The 18,566-nt window shown below is 41.1% G+C and overlaps 1 protein-coding gene across 12 annotated transcripts in view; it reads left to right on the forward strand.

Annotated features, from left to right (window-relative positions):
• The window catches only part of OSBPL6 (oxysterol binding protein like 6), a 230,339-nt gene that overhangs the window by 79,612 nt on the left and 132,161 nt on the right, over positions 1-18,566 (forward strand). For all 12 annotated transcript variants that reach the window (XM_073306022.1, XM_073306013.1, XM_073306012.1 and 9 more), the window contains one exon: positions 10,173-10,438. In XM_073306022.1, coding sequence (XP_073162123.1) covers positions 10,337-10,438 — 102 coding nt within the window. In that variant the 5' untranslated portion in view covers positions 10,173-10,336. The remainder of the gene's footprint in view (positions 1-10,172; positions 10,439-18,566) is intronic.

Raw genomic sequence — 18,566 nt, forward strand, 5'->3', positions numbered from 1 at the left:
TAATGTGGGATGTCTACTTCTCATTTCATCAGAGGCAGGAACTCTTCTAGATGTGACACTTCGGTAACAATAATCTCCTGGCATTGGGGGTTGGCCCATTCTAGGGAAAAACGCTCTGTTGTGGGCAGCTTTGTATGTTTGGGGTTGGGTTCTGCATAACGTGAAGTATGTTTAGCTGAGGTGTCTGCCTCTGTTAATAGTCATAGCTTTCTCAAAGAGCAACCGTAAAGTGGAAATCGTGTAATTCTTGTTCTCTTAGCTCAAAAGATTCTGAATAAAATGAAAGTAGTGAAAACTGAGTTTTGTTTGTTTTCACTGTACTGCAGCTTTGCTAAATTGTGAATAGCAGAGACTCTGGAGTTGTCTATCTGCAGACTCAGGAAGACAGTACTGCACTGGTTTACATTTAGTTCAACATTTGACATTTTTGCAACCATATGTGAGACTTTTTTTTTTTTCAAATGAAGACTTAGAATCATCGGAAGTTAATGGTAATTGTCCCCTTTGCATCCCTCCCTCACCATCCATACACACACACAATGGGAAGTATACAATTTGCTGTGGTGGGCAGATGAGTGGAACTTTTAAGCCCTACAAAGCCAAATCCTATATTCCTTACACATGACTTAGTTCCCTGTGCATTTCACCTGAATAAGGACTGCATGATTTGCTCCACAGAATTTAAATAGTACATTTTAGAGTAAACCAAATTCCTAAAAGAAGAGTATCAAGGTATTTAGTCTCCCACATTGGCCTTCTTTGACCACATCTTCAATCAATGTGATGATGAAACAAGGAAGGAGATGGTAGAAGGATGAAAGATCAGTCAGAGGTGTAAGCCAAGTACTCTGTTTTGTTGGCTTTGGCAAGCAAATACTCTTGGGTATACCAACTATTTGGTGACTCAGATCTTCACTTTCTGCAAGTTAATGAAAGACCAGTCATTAATAAGGTTACCATGGCCCATAATTTGAATAGGTGTCAGAGCCATGACTTTGCATGTATAACTAAGACCTGTCTGGATGGGGCTGCAGGATCAAGCAGATGCTGGGTTCAGAATGGCTCAAAAAAGGGTAGGTGAGGAGGAGTGGCTGTGCTTTAGCATCTAGCCTCAGGGGTATGAGGTTAAATAGTCCAAAATTGGACAATGATATATTAAGGAAATCCATCCAGGGAAAAAAATCAGCTTCTAGTACCTTAAACAAACCAATAAAGACAGTGCAATGACTGAGAGACAATTAAGCTAATAGGAGTGTCCATTTAATATGTTCCAGTGTCCTCAAATATAAAATGAAACTGCTAGTTGCAGATTTCAGCTATTTTAATTAGGTGCGTGGGAATGTCAGACCACCTGAGTATATCTCTGCTCACTTATTTAAAGTATATGTTGTGTTTGTTTCAGGTACAAGATACTCGGTAGCTAGACCTGAAAAAAAAACAGAGGAGTTGTTTTCTCTGTTTCTGTTATTTATGAAAATAATTAAATGCAGTTTCTGAATGTAAAAACATGGGCCCCTTAAATACATATTGAGCAAGAAAGCATAGAATGTACTTAAGGGAGAGCATACCCTTTATTTCTTTTCAAATAGTTCTGTAAAGTAAGTACTACTAGCAATATGTATCCCATGTTTAGTGTTTAATGACAGCTGGAGAAGAAATTTACCTAATTTTAAATTCAAACAAGAATGGGGTCAGGATATGGGATTTGTTGTTATGTTGCACACTGATCACCTATTTGTCCATTAGTGCTGAAAGCTAATCCACGGGCTTCTCTTCTTCAGAGATCAGCCAGTATTGACCTCTGTTATTTTAGGAGGAACTCATTTGCACTTCAGAGATCTTTTAAAAAAAACATTTACAATCAAAAGATCAATAGTAATGCAGAACTCCATCAATAGTTGTTATTCTACCTGTTTCTTTTTTCAGATTCAGATGAATGACCAATACCAGTGTTAATTTACATCTTTAAAATATGTTAACATATTGCTTTTTCTTCTTTTCTGGTTTGCATAATTTAAAAGCTTCTTTAAGTTCTGTAGGGGTTCGTAGGCCACGTCTACACTACCTGCTGGATCGGGGATAGATTTATCACCTCTAGTGTAGACACGATAAATCGATCCCTGATCACTCTGCTGTCGACTCTGGAACTCCACCAGGGTGAGAGGCAGAAGCGGAGTCACGGGGGAGCAGCGACCATCGATCCCGTGCCGCGAGGACGCGAAGTAAATGATTCTAAGTCGATCTAAGATACATCGACTTCAGCTACGCTATTCTCGTAGCTGAAGTTGCGTATCTTAGATTGATCCCCCCACCCCGCCAGTGTAGACTAGGTCTTAGACAGCTAAGGCAACACCTTGGGTTCTGATGTTGTTGTAGAAACAGGGTATATTCCAGAGATCATTTTCCAGAGGTGAACCTTAAATGCTGATGATGCTGATCCTGAGTTAGTGGGTATGAAGTGATTGATTCCCTGTTTTATAACAAAGACAAACTGCTCATTTCCTGTAAGCAGGTTATTAAATCACTGGTATTTTGCCACATTATAAAGATGTTTCTTATTTTATTTTTGTATTTGCAACATCTATAATCCATTGTTATGAGCTGCAACAAAAGCAGGATTATGATTTTACTGCATTGAAAAAGATCACCAGTGTGGGGAGAAACTTTCAATAAAATACGCAGTATGGTTTACAGAAAAAGGATTGGCCCCCCTGAATTGTGGTGTACAGATTTGGCTTTTGTTTTGTACATCCACAAAACATACAAACGTTCCTATCCATTGTCCCTCTCCAAACACAAAACTGCCCCTATTGGTAGACCAATCTGTAGAAATGCTGAGGTTGAAATAATTCCAGTTTTAGAGACAGAATCCCCATTTTTTTAGTTCATTTTTGTCTAGAGACCTAATCCCACACTGTAAATTGTATACCCAAATTATTCCTGAACTGCATATAGATTCTTTGTGCTCCTCCACATAAATAGCCAGTGCGGAGGAGCACAAATTTTATCAGAGGAACATATCATTTGAGATTGGATTTTATTTGGAGCTATCCAAATAGAACTTTCAAACCCAGCCCTTTTTCTGTTGCAGATGGTAACCCTGTACCTCGTATAACACTGGGCTCTGGGCAGGTCAGACATGTATTGGTACCTTCTCATCACTATTACTAATAATTGTTTTGGCACATGAGAAATCTTGATTCTGCTGCTTCTGGGGGAGCACATGTTAGCCAGGGCTTCAGCAGCATGGCCAGGCTCCATGCCCTTGGAATACTCTCCATTTCTGAGGGTGGAGATGGCTTTTCCTTAGCAATGTCAGTGAGGTTGCTCATAGCTGCCCAGTCTAGAGTGTAAGACTCTGTCTTCAGGACCTCCCACCCCATTTCTATTTATAGCAGAGAAATTGCTGAGAGGTGCATAGCTTCCAAGAGTTAACAAAAATTAATTCAGGGGCAATGCGCCAAATAAGCAGAGGCCTGGGGACTGCCAAATGTTCTTGTTTGGATCCTAGAGAATAACACGTTCTTTTAAAAGAATATCCTAGTTCAGAGCATCAAATGGTTGCATTTTGACTGTTTCTCTGACTCTGTGGAGTCCATCCCATCCCTTGAGGTGTTTGATCGTTAGATTCTTCTCTTGGAATCCTCATTTCCCATGGCTGTTTCTACTTATGATGGTAGCTTTAAGGTGGGAGACCCGTCCAGTAGGCTGAGAGAGAGGAGAGCTGGTCTGTTCCCCTGACCTGGAGGTATCTTCAGGTGGCATCTTTCCCTCTTTCTAATCAGTGGGAAAGTCAGCATAGGGGTTCTCTACTTTCCCTTGAGGTGATACAGGCTTCTCCTTTCTTTCATTTCTATCTGGGATGAGCATGTGGCTTCTTCCTAAAATCTTTCCTTGCTTCCCCACACTGCTCCTCCTCTTGTCCCTCATATCTATCTTGTCCTTCATTTGTTTTTTCCAGTTTATATGTCCAACCTTTTCCAAATTGTGCTCCTTTGTGTATTGTCTAATATTGGCTCCCTCATTTGTCTGCTGCCATTAGTATAAACATCCTCCTGTTAATCTAAACATTATCCCAATACACCCTTCAAGCCCTTTTTTTCCTATAAAAATAGTTGACCTCTCCTGAATCTCTGTTTTGTTAAATCTCTTCAGAGCAATCGTTTGTTTCCTTTCACTTGTTTCCTTGAACCTTGTAGCTTTTAACATACAAATACCTCACATCAAGTTTTAGAGTGTATCTATAGTTGCATATGAATTTCATGTATTTTTTAAAATAAAAATTGATCAAAATAAATTGAAATAATCCCTGGCCGGTCAGTTCAAGGGATAGAGAATTTATTTATGGCAAATCAATATCTTTTTTTTATACTTCTTCATAATTGTTCTGTGTACAAGTTTCCTAAGAAATTATTTCAAGAATGTTGATTTGTGTGCATTCTTCCAATCCAGATCACAGTTGGAGATAAATCAGTAAGTAGCTCTCAGTGCTTACAGATCTTTCAGACTGTTTAATGCAATATTGACACAGAAGATAAGCCAACTGCCTCATAGCTCAGCCTGAGATTGACCAGTCACTATGACTCATCTGCTTTAATTCATGTTCTTTCAGTTAGTAGACAGCAGAAGGGAGGACTAATAGGTTAACAAAGAGGAATTTGTACTGCAGAACCATAGGGCAGAGACTTTAGAATTCTCACATGAGAAATCGAGGAAGGAGTGTTTGTGATTATATTTCCTTCATTTCCCAAAACACAACTGAAATCCTTTGAGAAATGGAATGATGGAAGTAGAAAGTGATTTAGTTTTCATCAGTGTCTAAATCCCAGTTAATATTTGATCTTAAGCACCGAGAAAAGTATACACTAAAAAGTGGAAAACTATAGCTGAGTGAGCAGATTGTAGCTAAATCTAGGGTAAACAGCACTTCCACACAGCTCCCACTCGCCTGGACTGGGAGTTTCTCCCTCTGCTGTAACTAGTGGCTAAATCTGATATATTCTCAATATTAAAGCTAAATTAGGAAGGGGATATAAATACACATGGGAAAATTCCAAATATTAGAGAAAAAGGCCAACTTGAAGTTACTGAATTCAGTTGAACATAGCGTATCTCATAGCGTATCTCTTTATATAAAATATAATTTAAATTAAATAGCAATGGCAAGGAATACCAAATTGAAACTAAACATGAAGAGGTTTTTACCCCAGAAAGAATTGTAAATGGGTGAGATTTACTGCATAAAATCAGTGAGACAGGCAAATTGGGCACAGTCAAAATGTAGATGACAGCTATAAGGAAAGTGAATGGAAGAAGAATGAACTTTAAGGTCTAATGGTCTTGTCTTGATCATGAAATATTTTTTTGTTTATATCTGCAGAAGAGATTAGGAAGTCCTCAATAAATATTTAAGAATGGACACTAGCCCAATCCATAAAAAAATTATAACTTACTTCCCATTATAATGTGTATACAGTAAGTATTGTATTTGCATGTCTGTACCTATAAGTAAAATTTACTTGCGTGAACTCAATGGGCAAGATTAAACAATAAAACAAAATAAGGAGAGGGTATATGAGGAAATGCTTCTCTCCACTGAAAAATGTGTAGTACACTACAATATATTTACATACAACAGAAGAGGAAATTTATATGCACCAAAAGGAGCTGTTGGTGCTGAGTATCCCTGGCAACCAACAACCAGACCATTTATTAAGGTGTCTTTGTATGGACTTGGATGTCTAAGTTTATGTACCCACATTTGAAAAATTTGACCTAAGTGATGTGCTTGGGTTGAGGGCTGTATGGTTTTTTGGATTAGGCACAGGACTAGGAATCAGAGGAGCTGATTGCTAGTCCTATGTATAGGGCAGAATTGGACCTAAATAATTCTGCCAAGAAACCTCCCCATAGCTAGTCATGCACGCTAGTTGTTGCCAAGAAAAAAGATTAAAACCAACTTGCAGTTATTACTAGTCAAATAAAGCTGGAAAAAATGTTCATAAAGTGAACTTCACTTTTTGAACTTTCATGTTTCCTGAATGTGTTGTCTGATTTTTCTTTTGCCTCGTGTTGGCTAAAAATATTCTACCCAGGCATATGGCTTGATTCTGCTCCCACCAAAGTCAATGGCAAAACGCAGAGTGACTGATGGAAAGGGAGCAGGCCCATCTGTGACATTGCAAGAGGATTGGTTTAATTTTGGTGAATTTAATGGGAAGATCAAAAATTAGGTTAATTTATTAATAGAACTCCAGCTTCAATTTTAGCTCTGGAGAGACTAAGATCTCATTACATTTGGAGAATTGTTTTTTATTTTAACTCTTCTAATGTGCTGTAAGGAGGATACGATGATGCTTAAATGATCAGGCAGAATTTGGGAAATAAGCCCTAATTATTGAAGAGGAATGGATCTGAATTTATTGCAACACAGGAAAGCTCAAAGCTGGTACACCATTTCTGAGATTTTTCATTACTTTCTAAAATACAGCTGTTGATCACAGTGTAGGCACTGACTCCGGGGGTACTCAGGGCTCAAGCACCTAAGGAAAAAATTAGTGGGTGTTTAGCACCCACCAGCCACAGGTGTTCAGTGGCACCGCTGATCAGCTATTCAGTGGTGCTGTTTGTTTGGCGGCTGGGGAAGGCGCTTAGGAGAGGATGGAGAGCAGCGAGTGGTGGACAGGCAGGGTCTTTGGGGGGCAGCATGGGGGCGAAAAGAGGTTGAGTGAGGGCAGACCTTGGGGAAGGGGTAGATTGGGGGCGGGGCCTCGGGAAGAGTGGGAGTGGAGTACCCCGGGGAAAAATAAAAGTCAGCGCCTATGGATCATAGCTTGTGTTCGTAATTTCTCCTATTGTGCTTATATCTGCCTATTTTTCAGTCATGTTTCTCTAATTGATTCATTAATTCTTTGTTAAAATGTTAGTAATATTGGTGCTAGAAATATTTAATTTTGTTAACACTTGTAATATTTACTGAAGTGTCACCATTGAACAGATGCTGATGCGCATGTATGTTATAAACGTTGTTATATTGTAAAGTTCTCTTTATAAGCTATATTGTGTGTGAACCAATCTTTACATTCATGTTCAGGGGTGCAATTTTGTGAAAATATATACAACTAGGTAAGCAATATGTAAGCAATAAAACTGTCTGGATTGAGTTTGCAGTCAGTTATTTAACAAGTTTGAGTTTGGTTGTCTCAGCTCTGTCTCTTGAGGGAATTTGTGCACATCAAAAAAGCACCACTGAGTCTAGCTCAAGTGTCAAGATTGATTTATTTATGTAAAGCTTTAGACTTGACTAGAAGGCACTTCACAATAGCTCAGGACAAGAGACCATAGGTAAAGCTGTTGTTCTTGCATGCTACTTAATAGCAGCGTTGGCTCTAACAACAGTGCATACTCTTCCTGAACACCTTTAAAAAGGATTGACACTCTTAAGTGTCAGATTACTGTCTTCCTCTGCCAATGCTAAATATAATTATTTCTGCATAAGTGAACTCAGTGGAGATCAGACATGTTAAAACCCATTTGATTTTCATTTACCCAAAAGCTACAATGCTAAAAAATATATTTAAAAGACCTTTATCGTTCAGCATAAATGGCTAAAAACTTGTTTTTAGCTATTACATGACTGAACTGATTGTACAGTTCTGTGAACTGGGATTATCATCTTTGCTTTCTGCTATGTTAGATCTTTCTAAAGTGCAGCAGTTTTAAACATTAACATTGATTTTTGATTTGTATTAAATTGTATAGATCTTGAAATACCAATAGTGATATAAATCTCTGCAGCACATACTTATATATCATATTTATACAGTATGAAAACATTGTAAAAATGGACCAGCAGTCCTTGCCACACTAATGTGAAAGGGGGGAGAACCCTTTTGTTGCACAAGTTTGTTAGTTTTTCAGCGTCTGGGCTGAAGAAGCCTAGGACTATCATAGAGATCTATTTGTTTCTTGTAGAAACCGTATTACAGGCTGATACACAAACGCAGTATATGTTTGTTTTTTTTAATAAAAGAGGTATTCCATTTGTTTGTCAGTACAGAGTATCTACTTTCCCCTGTTCATCTGTATTGTAAGAGGGACAAGTGCATATCTGTTGCGTTCTGAAGAATTGTGTCTACTTATACCAATGTGAATTTGGCCGTATATTTGATGTTTTAAAACTCAGTATTTACCTCTCCCAAGTATTTATGTTACCAATATACTTAAAATAAGAAGGTACTATGGTCACTACAGGTATCTGGAGCATTAAATACTGTTTTTAATGGCACCCACCATATGTGTGCTTTAGCTTTAAACAAACATGAATAGGACTTTTAGTGGCAAGCCATGGGTTAGAATTATATCAGCTTGAGAAAGTATTTCACAAACAGGGTACCTTGAAGGGCCCTGCTCTATAGTGTGAAATCACTAGCATGGAAAGAGCTTGTTGAGGCAAGGGCAAAGCATTTGTAATTGAGTTCATACAGTAATGTCTTAATAACATGGGGCTAAAACCTCAGACTCTAAAATCCAAGTGGTAGATGTTTCCAGCTCACTGGAGAGAGAGCAGGCGCAGGATTTTACTCTCGTCTAGACGTAAGATTTCTAGAAGATGCCTCAACTTTTCTGCACTATTCCTCCATCTTCGGATCTAAATCTTGTACTAATCTCCCTTACTAAGCATCCTTTTTGATGCTGTGGTGAGAAACACCCTTGGATTTTCTGTCTTTTACAGGTGGTCATTCTGGTTGCAATCTCTTTGGCAAAGGAATCTTTTTGGAGTTGAGGTCTTATTGGAAAACAGCAGAACTGTATCTCTGATGAGGGCAAAGTTATGTTAAGAGTTAACACAGGCTTTATTTCCAAAATAAACCCAGTTACAAGAAATGTGTTCTGTTTTTCTTCTATCCTTTTTTTGCCCACATGCAAAACATCCTTTAAATAAATAAATAATTTAAAAAAACAAAACAAAACCAATCAAGCAACCTACCAACCCCCTGAACACACACACCTCTGCCATACTCTTGATGTCAGCAGGGCTCTAATAATCAACACTGAACGTGGCACACAATTCAAAAAAATTCTAGCTTTGCTGATCTAACACTTATCATAAAAAATAAAACAAACAAAAAAGCTGCCAAGGCTTCAGTTATTAGATGGCTAAATTGGTGCTTTTCAGAAGCTTTGAAAAATAGACACCACCTTTCCCCCTCAAACGTTTATGGTCATTTTTTCAGAGTCATGGCAGCTTCCTGGCTTGAAGGATTATTTGAAACATATAAAGAGACATGTGGGGATGGTCTCCTGGACATGTTTCTGTACCTCCTCTAAGTTTGACAAATGAGATGTGCAGGTCTCATCAGTCCCTGCCATTGGAAAGAGGGATCTGTACAATGCTCCCCCAATAAATTATATTGGGGTAGGGGGAGAGGATGCATCTGTTTCCTCATTCATCTTTTCTTTTCCCCCGGGGTGACACACATTATATATCCCATTGTAATGGATCTGCTGACTTTCCTGGCGAAGAAGAATAAGAACATTTATCTGATTGTCCCTGAACATTTCCTTTCTTCTAGTAGGAAAGTCTGCAGATTCAACCCACCTGGCACAAGGCTTATAGTTCTGAATGAGGCTTAAATTGTTGGTTTCTCCTCAATTTTCTTTATGGGCACAATGTATATATGTTTGCTTGTAGTTGGAGTTAAATTTGAAGTTTTTCTTCAGTAGCGAGTGTTTGTGTGACTATCCTGTTCTTGCTAATAACCTATGAAATAAAGTTTGAAGCAATTAGTTCTGTGAAGCAACTTTGGAAATACTTTGAACTGGCTGGGTCTTCACAGGTCGAGATTGACAGATCTAGTTCTGCATCCAAGGTGCTTCAAGCCATGGTAAAATGCATTGTAATGCATCTGTGGGCTTTCCTTCTGGAAGAAAGGAATATTTAAAATCTTCTTGTCAGAGTGAAAAGCAACATTTGTACAGATATTGGGTAATGTCAAGCAACCATAGGTAAATATTTGTGAAATCCGTTAAATGTATTGATGAAACCATATTATAGAACAATGACTACAAGTGAATCTTTTTGTTTGCTTACAGATATGTAATGAAACTTTTTTCAGAGTGAAAGTGATTCATTCTCTCTCTTTTTCTCTCCCATTTTTGTTTTAATTAAGGTGAAGTTTGGATGCCCTTTGAGTTCATCTCCTCCTTTCCAGAAGATAAACTGTGAAACTAAATAATGTGGAAAATCCTTCCCCTCTCTTTTTGTATGTGAGTTTGAGACAAGATTGGTATGGTCTTAAGAGCACAAGATCATCTCTAGAAATTAGCTGCAACTATGAGTTCAGAGGAGAAAGGTGTATCTCCTGCTCACAAAACATCCACTCCATCACATAAAAGTGCCTCCTCTTCATTGTCATCTCAGAGGGACAGTAAGCAGGTAAGGAAAAGATCCTAGACAACTGTAACTCTCTAACTTGTAACGTTTGGTGGTTTTATTAATTCATTCTTCCTCATGGTAACAAAGCCTGATGCTCAGCAGTTAAAGTCTTTTGATAATAGAATTGTGCATTTCCAATGCAGGTAAGATATGTCAATGTTTCAGTAAGTTCCTTATTCCTTTTCTGCTGTGTCTTGGAAAAGACATGGATGTGGAAGCTATTTGGGGGAAATAAACTCCAGACCTATGACATAGATGCAGGGTGTTAGGTAAGAGGGATAGAATTATGTGGGCATGGGTAAGGAAGAATTCTTCATAAGTCTTTCTCCTTTAGTTCTGGGAGGCATTTTCCTTAGAGGTGTTAACTTATGAATGCTTAAATGTTTTGCTTACTGTGTGTGAATATTTAACTTGAGATCTAACTACAGACATGTGTCATCTGTTCCGTATGGCTTGACTTGCCAGGCTGGGAACAAGCTTCTCTTTGAAAAGGTGCATTGTATCATAAACATTTTGTAGAAACCACAAAATTTCTGAAATTGATCTGATTTAGTAGGGATTCAGGTAGAATGCTCCACATTATATTGTACAATCCCAGTTATGCTCGGCTTCCATTGCTAATATGCTCCCCAGGATCTGTGCAGTTGGAAAACCTCACCCTGGGTCAACTCCATACATCTTTAGGGCCCTACCAAATTCATGGTCTATTTTGGTCAATTTCACATCATAGGATTTAAAAAATAATAAATTTCATGATTTCATCTATTTAATTGTAATTGCAGGGGTCCTGACCCAAAAAGGAGTTGAAGGGAGTTGCAAGATTATTGTAGGGCGAGTTGCGGTACTGCTACCCTTACTTCGGCAGTACTGCTGGTGGTGGCGCTGTTTTCATCATGGTAACTGGTAAAGTACATAAGCCAACATTTTTTTAAGTGGGTGCTTAAGGCTAGGTTGCGAATTCCAGATTTCAGCACATAAATATATAGCATGAAGTTTAAAAATGCTGAGCACGCAGAGGCTTCACTGTACTGAACACTTCAAAAGCAGGTCACATATTTAGGTGCCTGAATATGGACTTAGCATCCTGATTTTAAACACTCATTTTTGAAAATATTGGCCATAATATTTCAAACACATTATAATGTTATAGGAGAGGAATCCATAGGAGCATGAATGGCTTGTGAATGATTAATTTTGAAGTGATGTTGAGCTAGACCATATGATAGCCACTGAAGGTGTTAGTGTACACAAGACAATAAACACCATGAATGTTGTTCTTATTATACAAAAATGTAGAAGAGAGAATAAATCACCATATTTTTGTCCTACTGTCCCCATTACGATTGCAGTTTTAATTTATATTTCCTGCTTATTGCATTGCTTGTGTTTTTATTATCTTTCTTGAGAATTAAGAAAGAAAAAAAACTAGAAAAAGTGTATTTCTTGTTTAGCGGGGTGGTCACCCGCTCCGGCCTGGAAGGGGTTAAAACAGCCCTGGGAAAGGGCTATCCCAGGGAGCCAATAGGCTAGGCTGACTGGGGAAGCAGCCGTACCTGGGGCCACGCCCCAGTCAGGCCACAGCTGGCCCTATAAAAGGGCTGTGAGCCAGGAGCTCAGAAAATCTTTCTGTAGTGGTAGAGAGAGAAGGACGTGGCTGCCTGAGAGCTGAGGAGGGTGCCTGAGTGGAGCAGGGCTGGGGAAAGGTTAGAGGAGCTAGAGAGCTCCAGCCTGGAGAACCCCCAGGCTGCAGGCCTTGCTAAAGGCCAGGAAAGGTACTGGGGTTGCAGAGGTGCAGCCCAGGGTTAGGCAAAGGCAGCAGGTCCAAACTGCCCTTGCCGATGATGAGTGGTTTACAGACTGCAGTCTGCCCCAGTGAGTGGGGGTCAGATGAAGACTTGCAGTAGCCGCTGAGGCAAGGTGGGGATAGAGGGTTGGGGTTCCCCTGGGTGGGGAGACCCAGAGGGTGGGTGTACTGCCAGGGGGCAGCACCCCAAGGTAAAGGAGCACCCGGGTCTGGGAGGGACACGGGGGCCAGTGGCAGGCGAGACACCGGCCTGCAGAGGTCGCTCCAGGCTGGAAGAGCTAATTCCTGAGACGACCAGCAGGAGGCTGTGCCGGTGAGTCGTCGCACCGCTACGCTTGCCATGAGAGGCCTTGAAAATGTTGTGCTGCTGCCTTCTTAGACTTTTCATAAGTCATTTTGGGAGGTGGCAGTTGGGTAAATAGCGGTTTCCTCAATGGGGTAATCTGTGTGGAAATGCAGTGCGACAGGACTGGATGCAGTGTCAGTATGGATTTCATTGTCACTGTGAGGATAACATTTGATATTTCTGGTCTGTGAATGATTGAAATCCTCTTGTCATACAATCCCTATCAAAGTCAAACTAGCAATTATGGAACAGTTTTCCAGTAAATTATGGTGCAGGAAACTGAATGAGTGTGAAGACAGCTATGACAAATCATTGCAGAGAGCTGGAAAATTTCCTGCTGTGTAAGTATGCAGGCATTTTAATGTAGGTGGTTTATTTGTGCAACATACATCATCTCAGTGAAGTAGTCATCAGAAAAAAGCTCTGACATCGCCACTTTGCAGACTCCAGAACTAAATAATTGATAAAGAGAGTCTACTGCAGCCAGCAGTAAAAGAGAAGCTGGGTTCAAATTTTAATCAACATGGAGACTTACCATCATTCAGTTGTAGCTGAACATCGCTAATTCACAGTGATGACCAGGGAACCCATTACAAATTAGGGTCAAAATGTAACATTTAGCCACTCACCAGGGTAGGGTTGTTGTGAAGTCCTACCTAGCAGCCTGTGGGGAGCTCTTCAGGATGGTTCAGTGTGCTTCCCTTGGTGCAGCTCTCTATTCTGAGAGCTAGTGCTGGGCTGTGGGTGGGCCAGAGCCATGAGCCCTTGTCAACTCTGCTTCCTTTGAGGCACCAGGGCTTCCCAGCGTGCACCAGGAGAGCAGTCTCTGCAGTGTATTGAATATAAGGACTGCAATTGTGACAGGCCCTTCTCTGGGCCCCACAAGTAGGGAGAGACTCTTGTCACCACCCCACAATTAACTCCGAAAAGGCTAGTCATAATCTAATGCTCAGCAAGTAAGAAATCAGAGTTAAGAGCAAATATCACGAAGCATGTGCTGTCCATTTGTAACAGTTTTGGGTTAGTTTTAAATGTATGGTAATCATAATGTGGTGTTAAATGTACGATCACATGCTTCAAAAATAAAGATGTCTTTGTATTATATGCTCTCACTCTAACACATCGGTATTAAATCCTGACTGAGAAGGCAGGAAGAGGTTAGATTTTTTTTTTAACAAGTTATAAAGGATCTGATCTTGCAAACACTTACATATGCAAATAACCTTTCACATGTGAGTAGTTCCATTTAAGTCAATAAGACTACTCACATGAATAAAGTTAGTCTTCTATGTAATAGTTTGCATGATCAAGCCAGATATATGGATGTTCGCAGGGATCTATTGTATTATTTAGAGATAATATAAGCCAAGATTTTCAGAAGTAACTTGTGATTTTGGGTGCCTAACTTGAGATACCTTGAAGGACCTGTTTTCAGAAGGTGGGTCTCAACATTTTTTGATAAACAGGCCCCCTTGAAGTATCTCAGGTGGGTATCCAAAAACTAAGGCATGAAAAATCACTGATCACTTTTTGAGAATCATGGCGTGTATATATATTATATATATATTACATCACATACACAAAAACTATGTTAAAAGAACATTACTAATGTTGCAAAGTCAAGCACTGAAAAGTTAGGAGATGACAGAATTAAGGTTTCCTGTGCATCCTTAGTTTGTCCCTCTCCTGCGTATGCCTTATGAATAGAACTGGTCAGACAATGTATATTGAAACAGTTTTCCATCAGAATATGCCATTTTTTCATGTAATCATACAGATTTCATTGAAATTTCCCAAGAAAATTATTTTGGAAACAAAAGATTTTTCACTGCAGAAATATTGTTTCAAAATGTTTTATTTATATATTACTTTTATTCATCATACTTTTCTTTTACATAGTAGTCAAAATATTCTATTAATTTGTTTTATTTTTATATTTTATTTTTACAGTCATTAAGGGCAGCTGCTATTTAGTACTGATTGAAACATCTTATTATCTAGATGAGTGTCTCCTATTTATATTATGATTTAATATTTTGACACTTTGAACAAGAACAGAAAATAAGCACTCACTGTTGTAATAAATGAGCAGCAGTTTTAATACCCTAGAAAAAGTAGTCCAAGCTAACATGAAAATATTAATATAAACACATTTTGAAATAATATTTTGTTTTGAAACAAAAAGTTAAAATGATTCCAAACCAAAAATTTCCAAAATGATTTATTTTTTTGAAACTTTCATTTCACAGGAAATTTTGAAAATGTTTGTTCATATTCTGATTTAGAAATGAAAACAAATTTTCAGGAAATTTTCATTTTTTGAAAGCAGAAATTCAGTTTTGACTTGCTCTAATTATGGTAGTCTTTAATTACATGAATCCATACTATTTTCCCCCCCACGAACCTCTGCTTCATTCAGTGCACAGGTGCACCTGTTCTGGGGAGGAATAAAGGTTGTGTAGTAAAAGAGACTAGTGAATGAAGCAGGGGATTGCAGGAGGAGGTTAGACTAGATGATCATAATGGTCCCTTCTGACCTTAGTATCTATGAATCTAAGAGAAAAGATGACTTAGTGCACAAGAAACACATTTCACCTCTAGTATTGCAGACTGGGAACAGTCTGCTTTGTTCAACTCCATAACAGAGATGGAAAACAGACACTAATTAAAGAGGAAGTAAGGTGGGGTGGAGCATGACTCCAACCCATATTATACTGAGTAACTCAGTTAACCCTTTGAGGACCACTTTACTACAGATGGTCTCATGGCTAAGATAGGTGACTTCTGCCCACAGAGCAAGTACAGCACAAGCACTGGCAGGCTTCTCCACACTGTCCTGCTTATGTGCCTCAACCCTGTTCTAGGTGTCAAAGGGTATTCCAGGCTGTGTAACTGCTGAACGCGCTGCTGAAACTGTCTGGAATGTGATTATGTGGCTGGAAATGCCACTGGGCATGGTAATTGAAATGCTGAATTTGTGGTGTCAATGCTTATCCACCACAGGCCAGCAATACAGAATTCAGTGTCCAATGTGTTCAGGCTTAGGTTTTGGTGGTGGGAAAAGTGTAGGTTTGGGATGTGCTCTGAATGAGCCCCGACTGTCCACGTGCTGGTGGCTCTTGTTTATTGATTCTCACTCATGAGTCTTTGATTGTATTCTGTATGTTTTTCTTTGCTTTTCTTGAGTTTTTCTTTCCCCTTTTCCCTGTGCTTCCAGAAAACTAACACTTTATCTAGTTCAGTGATTCCCGTACCTGTTCCGCCACTTGTGCAGGGAAAGTCCCTGGCGGGCCGGGCCAGTTTGTTTACCAGCTGCGTCCGCAGGTTTGGCCGATCGCGGCTCCCACTGACCGCGGTTCGCTGCTCCAGGCCATTGGGAGCTGCTGGAAGCGGTGGCCAGTATGTCCCTTGGCCTGCGCCGCTTCCAGCAGCTCTCATTGGTCTGGAGCAGCGAACCGCGGTCAGTAGGAGCCGCGATCGGCCAAACCTGCGGACGCGGCAGGTAAACAAACCGGCCTGGCCCGCCAGGGGCTTTCCTTGCACAAATGGCGGAACAAGTTTGGGAACCACTGATCTAGTTAACAAACATCTACAAAACAAAGAATGTTTGAAAAATAAAGAGAAATGGAGGTTTTAAGGTGAGATCTACAGAAGAAGTAACTCGGTGACCTGGAGGGAGGACAGGTATATCTGACAAATGGGGTGGTACTAGTTGAGGTATGACCCCAACTGTGAAGATCTGCTATCATAGGAGGTGTTGGAGGATGGATATTGTGATGATGGTTAGAGTGTAGCTGTATTGACCAGCTCCTAAAGAATGGGTGGAGGAGTACCTGTTTTTCAAATGAGTAGCTTTTCTATTTTAATTTCTCCATTTCTCTTTTTGAGGCTGATTCCCCCATACCTGAAAACTGTTATCATGTCATCCCTCAGTCTTCTCTTCTCCAGACTGAACAAATCCATTTTTTTCGATCGTCCCTCATAGGTCGTGTTTTCTAGACCTTTAATCATTTTTGTTGTTCTTCTCTGGACTTTCTCCAGTTTGTCCACATCTTTCCTGAAATGTGGCACCCAGAACTGGACACAATACTCCAGTTCCTTCTACCCCCAATCCCCACCTGCCTTCCCCGTTCCTCTTCAGGGACTCCTCTCATGAGAGTCTCCTCATGCAGAAGGTAAAGGGTTAACTACAGCTGGGTGCTGGGGTCTGTTCCCAGTACTTTTTAATCCCAAGGGCCAAGGGCGGTCTATGGTGCATCCTGGACCTGCGAGACCTCAGCAAGTATCTAGAGAATTTAAAGTTCTGCATGGTTTCCCTGGCTTCTATTATCCCCTCCCTGGATCTGGGAGACTGGTATGCCGCCCTCAACTTGAAAGACGTATACTTCCACATAGCGATCTTTCAAGGGCACAGACGCTTCCTCTGGTTTACAGTGGGGCCCCACCACTACCCGTTTGTGGTCAGCACCGAAGGCAACAACACCAAGGGTGTTTACCAAGTGCACATTGGTGGTAGCGGCTTAGTTCAGGCGCTGGGGTATTCAGATCTACCTGTACCTCAATGACTGGCTCGTCAAGGGCAGCTCCAGGTCTCAAGTCCAAAGGGATGTTGCTGTGCTTCAGGCCACGTGCCACTCTCTGGGCCTACTGATAAATGACAAAAAGTCAACGTTAGTGCTGGTGCAGAGGATAAAGTTCATCAGAGTGGTCCTCAACTTGACCTGTGCCAGAGCGTTCCTGCCGCTGGAAAGGTTCCACACATTGACGAACCTCATCGCGGAAGTCTCTGTGTTCCTCCAACTACATCTGTCTGCGTCTGCTGGGTCACATGGCAGCGTGCACTTACATAGTCCACCATGCAGGAGTCTGCAACAATGGCTGGGAATGGTCTATTCCCAGTCCCAGAGACCCCCCTGGAAAAGATCATTCCCATTCCCCAGGCGATATTTACCTTGCTGCGATGGTGGACCAGCTACAGGACAGTCCTGGAGGGAGTTCCGTTCGAAACCCCCCTCACTCCATTGAGGTAGTGTTGGACGCCTTGGCAGGGGTGCGTATCTCGGCAACCTCCAGACACAGGGGATGTGATCCCCGGAGGAGGTGAAGTTGCACATAAATATCAAAAGAACTCCGAGCAGTCTGGCTGGCATGCAGAGTCTTCCTGCCTCACCTGTCGGGCAAGGTGGTACGAGTCCTCACGGACAACGCAACCTCGATGTTCTACGTCAACAGGCAAGGGGGAGCGGGCTTGTCGGCTGTCTGTCAAGAGGCATTCAATCTGTGGGACTTCTGCATCAGCCACGAAATCTATCTGGAAGCTTGTTACCTTCCTGGTGTCAAGAATATGCTGGTAGACCAGCTCAGTAGCGGCTTCTTCTCTCACCACGAGTGATCACCTGCATGATCTTCCAAAGGTGGGGAACTCTCCCAAGTGGACCCGTTCGCTACCAGACAGAACAGCAAATGCCACCGGTTTTGCTCTCGGCAAGGTCTGAGCAAGGGCTCCCTCTCCAATGCTTTCTCCTGTAGTGGTCAGGGAGCCTGATGTATGCGTTGCCTCCGATTCCACTCATTGGCAGGCTCCTGGCAAAGGTCAAGATAGACAAGGCACAGGTTGTCGTGATCACCCTGGCGTGGCCTCACCAACATTGGTTCGGCACGCTCATGAGCTTTTCAGCGGCCCTCCCCCCTGCTCCTACCCAACCACCCAGACCTGCTGTCACAGGACCACTGCCAGCTCCTACACCCCAACCTCGAGTCTCTCCACCTCCTGGCGTGGATGCTGTGTGGCTGAACCTGGAGGAATGGACCTGTTCGGAAGGAGTCCAACAGGACCCCCTGGGGAGTAGGAAACCCTCAACCAGGCTTACTTACTTGGCCAAGTGGACGAGGTTTTCCTGCTGAGTGTCTGAGCGTGGCATCTCTCCCTTGTATTCTTCCATATAGGCTGTCCTGGACTACCTGCTCCATTTGAGGAA

The sequence above is a fragment of the Lepidochelys kempii genome, chromosome 11 (assembly GCF_965140265.1).
Source record: "Lepidochelys kempii isolate rLepKem1 chromosome 11, rLepKem1.hap2, whole genome shotgun sequence".
NCBI lineage: Eukaryota > Metazoa > Chordata > Testudines > Cheloniidae > Lepidochelys > Lepidochelys kempii.